At 45.0% G+C, this 15548-nt stretch overlaps 1 protein-coding gene across 1 annotated transcript in view; it reads left to right on the top strand.

Annotated features, from left to right (window-relative positions):
* Positions 1–14008, top strand: part of LRRC7 (leucine rich repeat containing 7) — a 171732-nt gene extending 157724 nt beyond the window's left edge. Inside the window, exons 22-25 of the mRNA XM_074875773.1 lie at positions 2987–3205; positions 4511–4603; positions 7195–7269; positions 12385–14008. Coding sequence (XP_074731874.1) covers positions 2987–3205; positions 4511–4603; positions 7195–7269; positions 12385–12492 — 495 coding nt within the window. The 3' untranslated portion in view covers positions 12493–14008. The remainder of the gene's footprint in view (positions 1–2986; positions 3206–4510; positions 4604–7194; positions 7270–12384) is intronic.
* The last annotated feature ends 1540 nt before the right edge of the window (positions 14009–15548 follow it).

The raw sequence follows: 15548 nt of genomic DNA, 5'->3' as shown, positions 1-15548 counted from the left end.
ACAGATGGACTGTGTGCTCAGGCTGCTGTATGGACACAGTAATACATGTTCTAAATGGTCTGCACACAGAGGGCTGCTATACGTGTAGTGATGGTGATTTGTGTATGTTAGGTAGGGTGGGAATGCTGCACAGTCATCACTGCATCGTTATGTGGGGTGTGAGTGGTTGTTTCTGTCCTTTTTGCTATTCAGAATACAGATTAAATGCCAGTTTTATTTTAAGTGATCATTACATGATCATCCCATAATTTATGGGTTGTTTCTCTTATGGAAAAGTCGGATATTTTAGTCTTCAAATTGAATAGTCCAGTGATTTATTGAAAGACTACAGTATTTACGCTTCCTGGACAACGACTTTTTCTGTCATGCCAACAAGAGAGGTGTCAGCTACATGCCTGATTAAATCAGTTGTATTCCAAGCTAGCTGCTCCTCCCTAAGAAGGGAAGGGGTAGAAATGTGGTGGGGCATCACCAGAACGGATCTTGGAAATGACTCCTTATGAAAAAGAGGGATTGAAGAGTGAGGAAAGAGATGGAAAGTGAACAGAGATCAGGCCAGCTGATCTGGGTGCAGGGTGACAACCCTCGAAGAGGAAGAGCTGTGCAGGGATGCATAGGACTGTTAGTTGGCTTCTTCTGCTGCAGGATCACAGCAGCCCCCACGAAGGCTGAGGCCACACAAACTCTTGGAGATCCCTGCGTGGGCTGTAACGGTCTCAGAGGATGGGGAAGGAACATGTGCTCTGGAACCAGAGCAAGGCAGCTGCCTCTCAACAGGGATGTACAGAAGTGTCTGAGACATCATTTCTCTCCCTTTCTGACCTGGGAGCATTTCTGTTGGTCACAACAGCCTGGAGGCTCTTTCATTTCCAGCATCTGCTGTTCACTACAAAGGTCTTTTAACTTGATAAAGAAGATTTGGGGTTTTTCAGTGAAGAATTGCTTTTTTTTTTTTTTTGTATTTGAAATAGACATCTTCCTCTGAGGCAGACAGTGCACCTGCTGTGGTGGATCTGGGATTGTATCTGGGGCAAACAGAATTTATGACATTCTGCTTTTTTGGGATCCTCTTGTGTTGAGTCTGACACAACACGAAGTACAGAACTGTGCTGCCCATGGTCACTGGCTCACCTCGCGTCTCCGCGGTGCAGGGTGACACGGATTCAGCAATCTGCTGCAGGCAGGGCTTGTTGCCGCAGGGGAGTTGATGAATAGCTAAAAAGTCTGTTTTGAGCGTTTTCCTTCCCTTCTGATTGTGGTTGAGTTGAAGATCTCCCTGACCTGTAAAGTGGGATGTTCGCAGTACAGGCTGTTCTTGGTTTCTCAATGTCTGTTAAGCACTTTCACTGACACAGGTGAGCTGTGTTTTAAGAAGAGTTTGGGGATTGAGATTTCTCTGTCATTACTCACCTTGAGACTATCCCTCTTGTCCTAAACTGAAGAACTGTCAGACATGTATTCTACCTACTCCCTTTCTTCATATGTCATCAGCAAAACAATAAGACAGAGCAGATCAGTTTTGCTTGCAGTCACTGCGTGTCTCGCTGGGATTGTGTGTTCAGTGACACGAGTAGCTCCAACTGCATCTGTATTACTGACGTGTTCTGCAGACATATCTTAGAAATCTGTTAAGATGTATTTTTGCTATGGCAACAAGCAATTAATTCTAATGCTCTGGCTGCTATAACTTCTGAGGCCGGATGATTGGCCAACGGGTAAGAAATGTTTTGATCTTTTGCTGTATTAAATTTGAACTTGTCTAAAATAGAGTCTCACAATTGGTGGCTCTTCCACGCAGGATCATAAAGGTTCAGTAGCACTGAGGATTAGACCTTCATGACGAGATGTGATTGGGTCGCTGGCTGGTGTAAACTTAATGTGAAATGTCATTTCAGTAGGTCTGATTTGTCCGTAGAGACTTGCAGATACTGAGGCATGCAGTCGTAACGCTCCTCCACATTCAGGCTGTTCAAATAATAGCACTGGTTGACGGGCACGTGTAATCTGAGAACTCTCAGTAGCAGCGGTGCGGTATTTCATGGAGGTAATAATATTTGATCATACAACGGAGCATGAATTTTGCTCGTTCCCTTATGGTTAAGTTGCATGTGATTATGTATAAGCAACAACAACTGAATCCTGTAAATATGGAAAGGATAAAATTGTCTCAATTTATTTTGCAAAGATTTGCCTCAAATATTTATGTAATCCATGTGCCTAAATACTGACTGTGTGTTGAAGAATAAGCAAGTATGCAACTTCACCATGTCAGAAACAGAATCCAGAAAGCAAACCTCACCTGTTAGACCCCAGCTGCCAACGTGAAGGGCACGGGGGATGGAGGGGGTGGAAGAATGATAGCAGTCGTCTTTTTTTTTTTCTGAAATTATCAAAAGGCCAAGTCAATGTAATGCAGTATTTCACTTACATTTACAAAATATTAGAGCTTCAAACCGGTAGATATTATCATAGAAATTTGTTAATTTGATTAGTTACCTTTTGTAAAAGCCACATTTGTTCCTAGGACAAGGCACAGGATTTAATTGATTACACTTTGCATACACAGTGCACAACACTGGCCAAAATCTGTATTTGTGTTATAAATCTTATTCCAAACTATCCTCAGAAAAAACCCCAGTATCTTCAGAGTGTGCTGTGATGAATAATCCACCCCACTGCAATTTATTCAATGTTTTCAGTTGACAAAGCATTCTGAGCGGAAGCATATGTCATGACATGAGGGAAAAAAACCACTTTCTGTTTATAAAGCAGACTCTATACGGCTAATTTCCCTCAACCTCCTAGGGTCACTGAATGCAATGGGCGTATCCTTGCTGCTTTTAATCACGGTTTTTTCCAACTGTGGTCAAAAGGCAAACCTCTGATATGATTTAAGAGGTTTGCTTTTACTTGACTCTGTAAGTTGTAATAATTGCTTCTTTTCAGCTTCCTGAATTTCTGGCCTAACGGGTTACGTTACCCACAGGCAGGTAGCCATATCCAGACTTTAATGGGATCACAAAGCCTGCAGCATCGGAGCCGCGAGCAGCAGTATGAAGGAAACATGAACAAAGTCACCATTCAGCAGTTTCAGCCACCACTGCCTATTCAGATTCCCTCTTCGCAGAGCTCTCGGGCACCTCAGACAGGGCGGTGTTTAATCCAAACCAAGGGTCAGAGGAGTACAGATGCGTATCAGGAGCAGGTGAGAAAGCGTGTCTATAACACTTTGACAAAAACTGCTTGTTTTTTTCTGCACTGTGTACAGCAGGAAAAGGGAGCCTGGGGCAATAGCAGAGGGCAGCTGAGCCAGGCAGCGTGGGGAGCGTGCCTGAGCTGGAGGCAGGCGAGCAGGTCTGTCCTCTTCCTGCCACTGGGGAGCGATAGCGGTTTTTTTCGTGGCTTGACCAAGCGACACAATTTGGCATTGAAGTTCCTGAGCAGAGCTGACATCGCTGGGTCATTATTTGCAATTTCTGCCCATTCCCCAGTAACTCAGTTCAGTGCTAACTGTGCAGTGTATTTGGCAAGACGCTGATCTTCCCAGGTCTGGGTTGGCTGCTCCGGTTCAGCCCTGCGAAAGGCCAGTGGCAGCACCAGTCCCCCCAGTCTAACAAAACGGGTGCTGAGGATTTTCTTCATTAAGTGGTCCTGTCCCCATGACGTTTGGCCTTAATGACTGCAATAACTGTTTGGGGCACCTGACTTGCAGAATAAGGTTCAGAATCATTAGCAAACCTTTCTCTTGTGTAGAGCGCTGGTCACTCCACGCAAGCAGCTGCCTGTGCTAAGTCCCTGAGTGCTGCATTGAGAGTCAGAAGCAATTGCTTGTGTGGCTCGAGTACGTGCTCAGACTGGCTCAATGAACAGTCATTAAGTTACACTGAAGTAATTTTTATTTTATATTCAGTTACCCAATGCCGTTTAGAGTCATCCTGACTAAAAGATAAGAGTCAGCACTCCTTCCTGGAGTAAGGTGCTTGTAAAAGTGGTTGGTGCACGGTGCAGGCTTGGCGGGGCTGTGGCCTTGGTGCTGACCATGGCCTGAAGATGTCTGAGCTTCAGAGTACCGATTGCTTGGGTTTGTCCCAAAAACAGCACCGGGGGATGCTGCACATGTGACACCGTCCGGAAAAATAAAAGTGCACGAGATGAAGCCTCACTGACAGATTTCTCCCAACGATTAAGTGAAAAACTTGGCCAGTGTGAACTGCTCTTTCACAAGTCTAAAGGGGTTTTTTTCTCCTTGGAAAGAAAATTTTAAAATATATGCAAAAAATGCATGCAGCACCGTGAATATTATACTATCATTGCAGCATGCTAAAAATCATGAAAATATTTTCAGTTTATAACAATATTCTACTGACTTTTACTGTATTGTGCAGTCAGCTTTGGAGAGGGTCAGCTTGTCTCGTTAATGGTGAAATGGGATGTGCGTGAAGCAGATGCCATTCTTTAGATGGGCTTTAGTGCTGGCATTGACTCATCCTGCCGTATCTTTCTAACCTAGTTTTGTGTGAGGATAGAGAAGAATCCTGGCCTTGGTTTTAGTATCAGTGGTGGAATAAGTGGGCAAGGAAATCCATTCAAACCTTCTGATAAGGTAAGTTACAAATTTCTCTCTAAATGGTCCTTATTTTAGAGTGCCATATAGTGGAGACATAGATAACATGAGTGAAACTTTTATGCACTTCTGTTGTGATAATTGAAAGAAATTTTCCCATAGTTGGCTTTTTTTTTTTGTTAGGAGAGTGTTGTTTGCTTTTTTTTTCCTGGTTAACGAAGATGAGAGAATCAAAACAGAAATCACATGGGTGTCTGCCTTGTAGTACATGTACAGGATCATTTTTTAGACTGTTTTCTGGAGAATCGTCTCTCACTTTTTTCTTGTAAAAGTCAGTATGGGCCCTGATGGAACTTTCACTAAGTCATTAGAGGGAACACTAAACCAGTGACAGCATCACTAGGTAGCTGAAATGCCAGGGTTTATAGCAGCTGTATCAAACACAATGGGCCTGCAGACCAGTGTGGAGCTCGTCAGTGCCTTACAAACACCATGGCAGGCAGGCTCTGGTCTGTACTGCGGATTAAAAACGTCAGCGCTACGGCACAGGGTGCTCAGGGAGACTCAGTGGTCGTTCTGGGACTGACGTGTTTAAGAGGTTGATGAATCTCTTTACAGCAAAAGGAAGCTTAGTAAAAATACAACATCTGGTGATTATCAGCTACGCAGGGCTTTAGGATTAGGAAATGGACTCTTAGACCTGTGAATTTATCTGTTCTGTGCAGTAAAACTGACTGGAGTTTGCTGAAAAACAAGTATTATAGGTACCTCTCTGCTCAACATATTCTTACATCCTTTGATAATACTGGATTCAGTTTTAAGAGACAGTCATAACTTCTGTAAATACTGAGAAGGTTTGGCAAATGATGAAATTAAAACTATCTTTTCAAAAACTTGAGATCTGCATGCAAATTAAAAATAATTTCCCCACCACTCTGAATTACAACAGAAAGCTAATTGAAATGTAAAATACTCTTGGAAATATGAATCTAACACAATCTTAATTCCTTTCAATTTTCTCATTGATAATCCCTGTTGTGAACTTCAAGAATAGTTCCATTTAATGTACGTAACTATCAGGCATTTTAATGGCTATCCCTTAAAACATTCTCATTTTTGGTGTCCGCCTTTGAGGTGGCACACTAGAATTACACTTTATAACATCATGGTCTTTTTTTTCCACAGTTTAGTGTATGACTTTAGAATTAAGCTATACTTCCACTGTCTTATCACTTGCCTGAAATTATTAAAGAAGAGTCCATATCCCACTGTGAGCGTGTCTGCACCAGGAGTACGTGCCGTGCAGTGACAGCTGTAGATAGATTTAATTTTACCAATAACACAACTCCAAAATTGTGTACTAAGGGAGCGGTAGGGTGGTTATATTGAAGGAATTAATAGTTAAAAGGTTTTTTATGTGTTGTGACTCTGAAACATTGCTTCCTACACCACTAAATCAGATTTATCCTGTGTTAAATATAAAAGAGCAGTACTGTCTCTCATGGTACGTGCTGGTCGCCGTGATGGCTCTGAGTGGCGCACGTGGTGCTGTTCTGCCTGTGAGGTGGAATGGGGGCTGGCAGCCAGCGCTCTCCGGCACAGGGCCGTGCCTCTGCCCCGGCACGCTGGCGGCACGGTGGTGAGAGGACAGGGAGAGCAGGGAGATGTGCCAAAGCCCTCAGTCGTTTTGACTGGCAGGCTCATGTCACACCTTGGTGGCGCATGGGTGAAATACAGGCAGCCCGTCGGTCTGCTCCCGAGGAGCTCGGCTTTGACAAGGGTCTCTGAAATCCTGGGCAGTCCCTTGCTCCAGAATGCTGTGAAATCCCTCAAGGAAGCACCTGATTTGCGTGATGACGCCAAGCAGGGCATGTCTCTGGGGTCTCTGGCAGGGATGTAAATGGCTGCATTTCAGCCTGTGCTCAGGTCTAGAGTCTGCTTAAAGGTATTTGCCCTCGGCAGCAGGGTCAGCGCAGTGGAGAGAGTGAGGCTGAGGGTGCAGAAGTACGTGACTGCGTGGGAAATAGTGCAAATGTGTTCATCATCTAGGAACTCCATCTTTGATTTGGGGTTTTAGTGACCTATATTACTGAAATTCTGAAAAAAAAAAAATCTAAAAATATCCTTTAATAGTTTTTCCCCTTTCAAAGTCCTTCTCCTCTCAAGACACTGGATTCAGTGACAGTCTTACAGACCTTTGTGCTGAATATCTCAAGGGCTGAATATCAAGACTGCTTTTTAGAAATTTTTTTAAACTTTTTTTTTTCCTAGAGGAAGTAAACAAAGATTACCGTATAGATTACAGTACACATTATTCTAATAAATTAATGTTTGCTCCATTTAATTATCCTCCTGATAAGCCTGTATCTCTTGCCCTATTCATATTGGACATTATTTTGTGACGTGGAATCTTAGTTTCAAATGACCCACGATTATATTTTTATCAGGTGATAATTAGTGGAAGGTCACGTATACTGGTGTTTGATTACAAACAGATTAAAGCAAGAGTTTAGTGTTTAGACCAGTTCCAAGGTATCGAAAGCCCCCAGACACCAGTTAGGGAGACACCTGTATTTTGGGTACTAGTTCTTGGTGATAGCATCCTAACCTCTGTTACTTCTGACTTATAGGGTATCTTTGTTACTAGGGTTCAGCCTGACGGACCAGCCTCCAGCGTGCTCCAGCCTGGCGATAAGATCCTCCAGGTACGGATGGCTTTAACTGCTTTGTGACTGAACTCACTCTCTGCCTCTTACAAGTACAATGATACTGTTTGCCATATGAGTTACCTGCTGGTGTTGTTATTGTGGTACTTTAATACCGATTTATAAGAGTGCTACTCACAGTACTTCTGAGAGCTGGTCTTGGAAGGAATAAAGCCGTTTGAAAACAAGTTGGGGATGTGAAAAAGGGGCACTGGGGTGTGCTGGGTGACAACCCCGCTGCCACTTGTGGGGAGCTGAGCTGAACCAGGGAGTGTGCTGAGAGCCCGTGGCGCAGCGAGGAGGCGGAGTGGCCTTTGCTTCCCAGGGATACAGAATACGGCATGTGGATGCCAGCACCAACCCTCTGGGAGGGAACGGCACTGCCGGAAGGGGTTAATGCTTACAGTCTGTCACAGGAATCATCCAGGTGACACAATTGAAGCTAAAAATAATCCTTACATCATATCCAGCTTTTCCACACTAACAGCGCAAGAAGACGCAGGGAGAAGGAGCTTTACAGGCAGTTTCACAAGTATAGGTACATGACAAAGCAAGACGATTATAATCGTCACCTCTGCAGGTGATGTGGCACTGGTGTAAGGAGTTATATAGTCACACTTTTTGACAGAATTGTAACTGTCAATATTTTTGCCTCTTCTTTGCTGCCTCAGCATTTTTGAATGCACTCACATGAAAACAGCCTCTACTGGATCCACTACTGGATCATGGAAGCATCTGCATGATTTACAGAGAAATCTCAGCATCTTGTTTTCTTTTTTGTTTCTGTAACAAATATTTTCTGTATTCCAGTGAACTTTTTAAATAGAAAGACAGGCTATTGCTGAACATACCTTTCAAAAATTCCTCACTGGCAGAAAGTAACGGCTGTCCATGTAGAAAAGGGTTTTCTACCATGTCCTGCAAGGTTGTTTCTTCTTCCTCGTTAAGCCTGGAAAATGTGTTACCACTGGCAGCAAATAGTATTACTTTAGACAAAAGGAAGAGTCATTGTAGTTATCCGAAAGGCTTATAACAGTTTTTAGAGACGTTCACGCTGATCGAGGGTGAGAGGTTAATCGGTTATATGAAGGAAGTTGGCAAACCAAGGATGTTTCTAACATCTTCGGTAGCCTCTCTCCTCCTGCTTCCCTCTCTCCTTTGCTCCCCCTGCCCCTCCTACCCGGTGCAGGCTCTGCAGTAGTTACCAGCTTTGCAGTCTGCAATAGGCAACTCATGTTTAGTTGCTAGTGTGTTCAGAAAACGGTGAAATACAGAAAACAGTGAAGCAAAATGAAATACAAAATTAGCTAGAGAGACTTAGAATAATCAAGGTGCTCTGTTGAAAACTGAGCTTAGTAACAGAGAAAAACACAAGTAAAATATGTTAAAAAGTAGCAGAAAAATAAGGTGAGGGGGTTGTGTGTGGGGGCAAGCAGCCTACGCCGTGGTCTGAGCAGAGTCGTGTGCGGTCCGTGCAGGGCCAGTCTTGGCAGCCGTGTGCCTGGCACGGCTTCCTCAAATGTGCACGCTTGTGACCTGCATTTGCTTTGTGGCTCTGGTTATGTCAAGATTTTTGCTGGGGGGCACAGGCCCTCAGGAGCTGGGATTTCTCATGTTTCAGCCTCTGTGCCTAAAATAGGAGCATTTATGTGTATTTATATGTTCACAGTTAAGGTGCTGCTGTGGGGTTTTTTAGGTAGCAAATTTCACTCTCCTAATTTATTCATCACTTACGTTGATGAAGTTTGTTTGACTTTGCACTCTCAGTCATTCTGGTAGGATTGTGGATCAGTCTCAGCAGAGTTTCTCATTTGTCACTGTCTCTGGCAAGAACATTTTCCTTTTATTTGCAATTACTTCTACCCATGCATAGTCCCTATTACCAGGTGTTGATTTATATTGTGGCAAGTAAAAAGTCGGCCATTAATCTCATGAAGGATTTATCAGAGAAAAAAAACATAACTGTGATGAAGGATGTTTTACTTCTCAAATAGAAACAATGCCTTTAGCTGAAAGTATCCAGTTCCCTAGGCAGTAAGAACTTGAAATTATCAATACTCACTGGCACCACTTCACCTCCACTGCCCTTTTCCACTATTACTGTCACTTCTGTTTGTGTTTATCTCATGAGACAATCCCCTGCCAGAGACTAGAGCTTCCTAATACCAGTTACTACGTAGGAGGAGGTTCCTCTTCACCCATAATCTCTCCTGTTCAGCGGCTGCAGCTACCTGTGCCTCTTGTCCTCCACACTGGTTTCTGCTGGGACTCCAAGGGAGGAACCTTCTTCCTGTGTTCCCTCAGGCTTAGCCCACTGTGCCCTCATGCTCTCTGCCCCGTGATCTGCTTTTAGTGTCATCTCAACCCTCATGCTACAGCCTCTCCCTCCCCGTCGTGTCTGTCTGACACTTCTCCCCCCAGCTGGCACCTTTCTGTGTTGCCACGGCAGGTAACCCCCCACCCCGAGTCCCCATTACCGATGCACAGCGGTGGCTGTGCAAACTCTGGTTACTCAGGGGGATTCGCAGGAAGATGGTGTCAGAGCAAGGCTCCCAGGGGACATATTTTTAAACATTTCCATGGAAGAATTTGCTTAGCAGGATGTGTTCAGGAGACGCAGTAATGTTTCTGTTGTGCGTTTATGTGTCTCCCCAAGCAGTTTTGGTAAAAGAGGGAGGGAAGATTCAAAAATTAAAAGGCTTGTCAATCCCTGGGTGGACATACCCAGCTCACGGAGAAACTCATTCAAAACATGGTTTTGCCCATGGCCTGTTTTTGATAGAGGAGTGTGTGGGTGTCTCCTGCAGTGAACAAATCCTGGTCCTTGCAAGTCCAGAAGCCCACGGCCCTGCTGGGATCCTGGGCGGAGCAAACTTGTTGTATCTTTTCTTTCGGTGTTGTAAGCTTCTAAGTTATTTATCTGAGAGGTAAGAATGGTTTTTCTGTTATAAAATTAGCAGCGGTTTTAGTAGATGACTTTTAAGGAGGAACACAGCTGTACGGCTGCTAAGTCAGCAAGGAGAGGGCAGCTCTGTCAGCCCTGTCCTATAATTGTGCCACCGTTAAAGGCTGCCCCACACTTCTAAGACATCTTGTTTTGGTGGCTCCATGATACAGCTTAAAATCTTCTTTTTGTCTAATAATTAGACTTAAATAATAACTCAATGTGTAAGTATATATGCGGATTTCATAGCATATTTTGTGGGGAATGTGTGACGCAGCAGGAGTGAAAGAGGTAGATTCCGATTATCATTTCTTTGTCCCTCTGGGTGTGGTCTGCTCGGGTATTTTGGGATCTGTATCATCTCCTACAGCCCTCTTCCACTGAGAAACCTTTCTTGTAGAAGAGGTTTCTCCGCGAGCTAGAGCTGACCCTGCACAACAGTTCCCTGTACCCCTCCCCCGCGCAGCTTCAAAATGAGAAGGGGGGTGGACAGAGCTGGCCTGCTCTCAGGTTTGTTTGCAGGTTCTTTTTTTTTTTTTTTTTTTTTCCGAATGAGCAATAGTGAGCTGTGTGGTGAATAAAGTGAACTACCTGACTTTCCCTCTGAATTACGTCAGAGTCCGAGCTGACCTCAGACAGAATGCCAAATGGCTGCCTAATTGTGGCACACAAGTGAATGTCTTTGAAACTTTTCCTGCCTGAAATCTGTATTGCTGTTTCTCGGAGCAAAAACATTTTATTATACTAAGCTGAATAAAAGTGAGCCACTCCTCACTGTTGCTTGGATGCTGCCTTTTCTCCGGGCTCCGTGCCTGCCCGTTGCCATTCCTGTGCAGTCATCAGCACTAGAGCTCGCAGCAGCCAACACCTTTGAAGAGAAACATGCGAGTGCCAGGGAGGCACCGCCACGCTCATGGGCACCCTGGTCAGAAACCACTGCAGGGATGCGTGCGCAGCACCGCTGTTAATTATTCTGGGCCGGGCAACCTAGAGCACAGCAAGCGGGCCCGGGGCAGCCTTTCTGCAGGCACCTGTGCCGGGGCAGGATCTGAACTCCTGCCAGGGGACGAGCGGCCGTGGGCACGAGGGGGCTGGGGAGCACTCGGGGGGCTGCTCTTGAAATCTCCCTCCTGTATATAATATATAGTAAGGTGCTGTATATAATATATAATAAGGTGCAGAATGGTTTTGTTGTGCCCAGGAAGATATCCTGTAAGAGATCTGTGTAGGGCGGTCTGGATGTGTGCAAGAGACATCTGGTAGTTCTCTACAGGGCTGTAATTTCACAGTTTATTCACCAAAGCATGAGGGCTTCATTCCCCTATTTTTAAATGTCAGTTAATTTTTTCTGGTTTTGTCGAAGCGCAGTGCTTTTTCTAGAATCGCTGTAAGCGAGAGAGACCAGGTTCTGCCACAGAGAGCCCCTGGGCAGCCTCCACGGCCGTCGTGGGCCTTCGGCAGCAGGCGCCATGGCTGGAGGGCGGTGGGGGGTTCTGTGGGTGGCTCCAGAGGGGAGGGGGGGGCATCTCCCCGACCAGGTGAAGCCCTGCAGCAGGGCCATGGGGGTCGGAGGACGGAGCTGGCGCTTGGGGAGGAGATGCTGCCGAGAGCATTACCCGTGTTCAGTGCCTGATCACCTTTGGGAGAGTGGTGGATCTTCTACTTGGGCTTATGGATCACGCTCAGGAAACTCTTACTGATTACATTTAAAATTTGACTCTTTTAGAGTGAGTTGTAACCGACAAGTTACAGAAAGATTCAGTGAGCACAAAAGCAGGACAGTTTATTCAGTCAGTTGGTCCCTCTGTACACGCTGTGTGTCTGCACCTGATGGGAGCCAGAGCCTCCGCTGCAGTCAGCAATGGATTCTGGCAGCACTCGCCCCCTTTGGGCTTCACTCTCATGTCCCAGAGCTCTTGTCTCTTCAGAAAATACACAGAGTTGCAGCCTAATTAACCTGGAGAGGACCCTGGAGCTCATCTCGTCCAGCCCCTGCTTGAAGCAGGGGGGGTGCAGGATCTGTCCAATGGAGGAAGAGGGACTGCGTCAGACTCCTGTTTGCAGGAAATCCTGAATTGCTTTTAATTTCCATATATCCCTTTGCTCCCCCAAAATGAAGACCCTAAATAGAGTCTCATTTGATTTCTCTTCTTCTTGTTTTTGTGTTACAGGCAAACGGACACAGTTTTGTACATATGGAACACGAGAAAGCTGTGTTACTACTGAAGAGTTTCCAGAATACAGTAGACCTAGTTATTCAACGTGAGCTTACTGTCTAAATATTTTTTTATAAATAGTAAATATGTCTAGCCAGATCTAATGTTCAAACAGATTTATACATAGGAAACAAATTTTTGCCAATTGCTGGACCAATGGCAAACAGTAGTGCCAAATGTATAATACTATATGTTAGTACCAATCATCTTGGAAAAAAATATATTAACGATATAAATATATTGTTCATGTGGCTATGTATTAGTTTTACTTGTCAGCCTCTGGCTGTGCATTGGTGCGTTTTTTTAATCAAGTTCTTAAAGTCAATTTCATATGATTTCAAAACACAGAAGCACATACAAATTCTTTAGGAATTCTGCTGTCCATCAGAAACACTGCCTCAAAGTTGTATATGCCTTTATAAAGATAAAATATATTAACCTGTACTTCCCATGAAATATTTCTATCATGTCACATACAAAAATATAGAGAAAAAATATTTTCATAAACACCTCAAAGAAAGTATATATTAAATTAAATTTAATAATGTTCATTTATTTTCAATGCAAAGATATTATATGCCTTATGAAAATACCTGTACATATGCAGTGTGTATAGCTGGCTCCATATTAATTAGTAAAAATGTCACTATACAGGGTGAGATACTTAATAAATTCTACTGTCAACTCTGGGACCTAGATATAAATAACCTACATGAAAATTGGTTAACTTCCTTTTGTTTGACACTTCTAGCTGATTCCATGTGAACACACGACACGGACGAACAGTGAGCTTAGGCAGGTGTGGTTCATGAATGGAAGAAGGTTGCGATGGGTGGCAGTAAAACTTCTTCTGTTGCTGCTGATTTTATTGTTTAACTTTTAAATTTAAAATCAGAGGCCCTGTACGTACACCCCCCCTCCCTGCAGCCTTGCGTTGTTCTGTGTTTTCCCTCCTGTCCAGGCTGTGCTCGCCCCTGCCCGCTGTGTTGGCCATTGGTGAGGCTTGAACCTTTGTACAGTCTTTATCAGTAACAGTCTGGGGAGAGCGGCCGGAGCGGGTTTAGTCGAGGGCACGGTGCATCTCACAGGGCTGCACATGGCACTGAGCGAGCCTGGGAAGAGCCTTTTTTTGTGCAGTGCGCAAAAAAACAGAAATCACCCCAAAATCCCGACGGTCAGAGCAGCGCAGCTATTGCCCGCCGGCATGGCCGGAACCTTTTACTTCTCCGCTTGCCAGAGCCTCTAGAAGTTCTTAAACCTTTCTTCCCTTCCCATCAAGCGTGCTCTGACTGAGGTAATTAGACTTCAAATTAAACTAAACTTCAAAAGAGGGTACTGCCGCTGGGTGTAAGGCCCTGCGCGGCCCAGCGTCCCTCCCGTGGAGGGTCCGCACGCGCAGGGGGTTGGCTGCGGCCCTGCGTGCTGAGCCTCAGCCACAAAGGTGCTGCTGAGTCCCTGGCCCCACCGAGAGGCACCGGCATGGGCGCTCTGGGGAGCGAGGGGCTTAGGCCAGGCTCAGGGGCTTAGGTCAGGCTCACAGCAAACCCGGCAGATGGGTGGAAGAGAAACACCCAGCGATGGCTTTGGGTGCCGGGAGAGGGGAGGGTGGCTTTGTGGAGAGCACCTGTGTGCATAGGGAGGGAGAGAGAAAGTCCCCCAGACAGAGAAATCAAACTACAGGTTAGTCAGGACATAGGTATAGTAGGAACCATCCCCTAATGTTATTATGAAGCACCAGCTTTTTAATGGTTTGGATTTCTTTTCTTTTTTTTTTTTTTTTTGACCAAACGGCATCCGTTGAGCAGCAGAGTCCGGCAGAGCCGAGGGATTTTTTTAGCGATCGTTCAGAAAGTGGCACCGCTGCGTTTGCCTGTAAGTTCCCCACGCTCTGGTTCTTTGCACCTCCCTTTTTCTCCTCAATCAACAGGAACAATTAAGTTTTTTAGTATAAATATTAATGAAACGTAAATTGCAAGCTGACGGAGCAGGTTCCCACATCACGTGAATTGTACCTTACCTAGGGAAGACCTTCCCTTGGGAAGAGCTTCTGTACCCCCGGCCTGGCAACGCCCCGCCACCATCGACCGAGGCTTGTCCCAAAGCGTGCAGTTTGAGTAAATGATTTGGTGATATTGAGAACATAAATTTAAATAATTAATGCTTTTCACTAAATTAAAATCTTCTTGATACCACAAGCTGAAAAAGCTTGCTGAATGCACAAGATTTGGTTTTGGATTGTTATTTGCTCCTTTTTTTCAGCTTTCAGTTTTCTATCGCATCAATGTAATTTTTTACTGTTACCATTAAATCGCACAGGCTCTGGCAGAGCCCATCTAAAACTTTTCTAATATTAGTGGCATTTCAGAGGCCAGAATTTCCATTCTTAAGGCCTCGTTGCCCTTTAAAAAAGGAAACAAGGTTTTGTTCAACATCATATTCAGAAAACTGTAGGCACCTACGTAGCTTTTAGTTAATGATGTCGTAAGGGAATTAGGTCCCTTAAGAGACCTCCTGGGGCAGAGATAAATACACTGAATTATCTCCACAGAAGTGGGGTGGGGAGCTGCAGGTGTGCGGAGGGTGGCGAGGGCTCTGCCTGAGGACCCAGAGCCAAGGTAACAGCTCACAGGTGAAAATTGGTAAACTGAAAAAAAGCTGAGAGAGCTTTAGTGCTTGTTAACAGCCTGTTTTGTGCTGGGCTGTTTCCCCTGCTGAGTTTATCGGCTCTAAGGCGCGGGGGCGGGGGGGCTGTGCGCAGGGCTGGGTGTCAGGGTGGCCCAGCGCTGTCATTAGTGGGTTGTAATGAGAAGGAGGTGGCAGTGAAATGAGATCAGTGCAGTGTCACACTGAACCTTAACTTAGCCAGCGCCCCCCCGACTCCAGAGAGGGGCCTGGGGAGAGGTGGACCCCCTGGCTGAAACATACGGCAGCGAAGCTTTAACACCGACCCCCACTGCCCCAAAAATACCAAATGTTATCTTTTTGGCATTATTTTATTCAAATTGGCTGAAACGATGTTTAGCAAGCAGTAGTGTTATGAGTAGTCAAAATGACCTTAATGGGACCATTTAGGATTTCTACATTAGTCCTTCAAAAGCAGCTGCAGCCTCTGTCCCCCG

This window comes from Strix uralensis, chromosome 8 (assembly GCF_047716275.1).
Source record: "Strix uralensis isolate ZFMK-TIS-50842 chromosome 8, bStrUra1, whole genome shotgun sequence".
NCBI classification, from domain to species: Eukaryota; Metazoa; Chordata; class Aves; order Strigiformes; family Strigidae; genus Strix; species Strix uralensis.
Note: the sequence above shows the minus strand (reverse complement) of the source record. Positions and strands in the feature narration are given on the sequence as shown.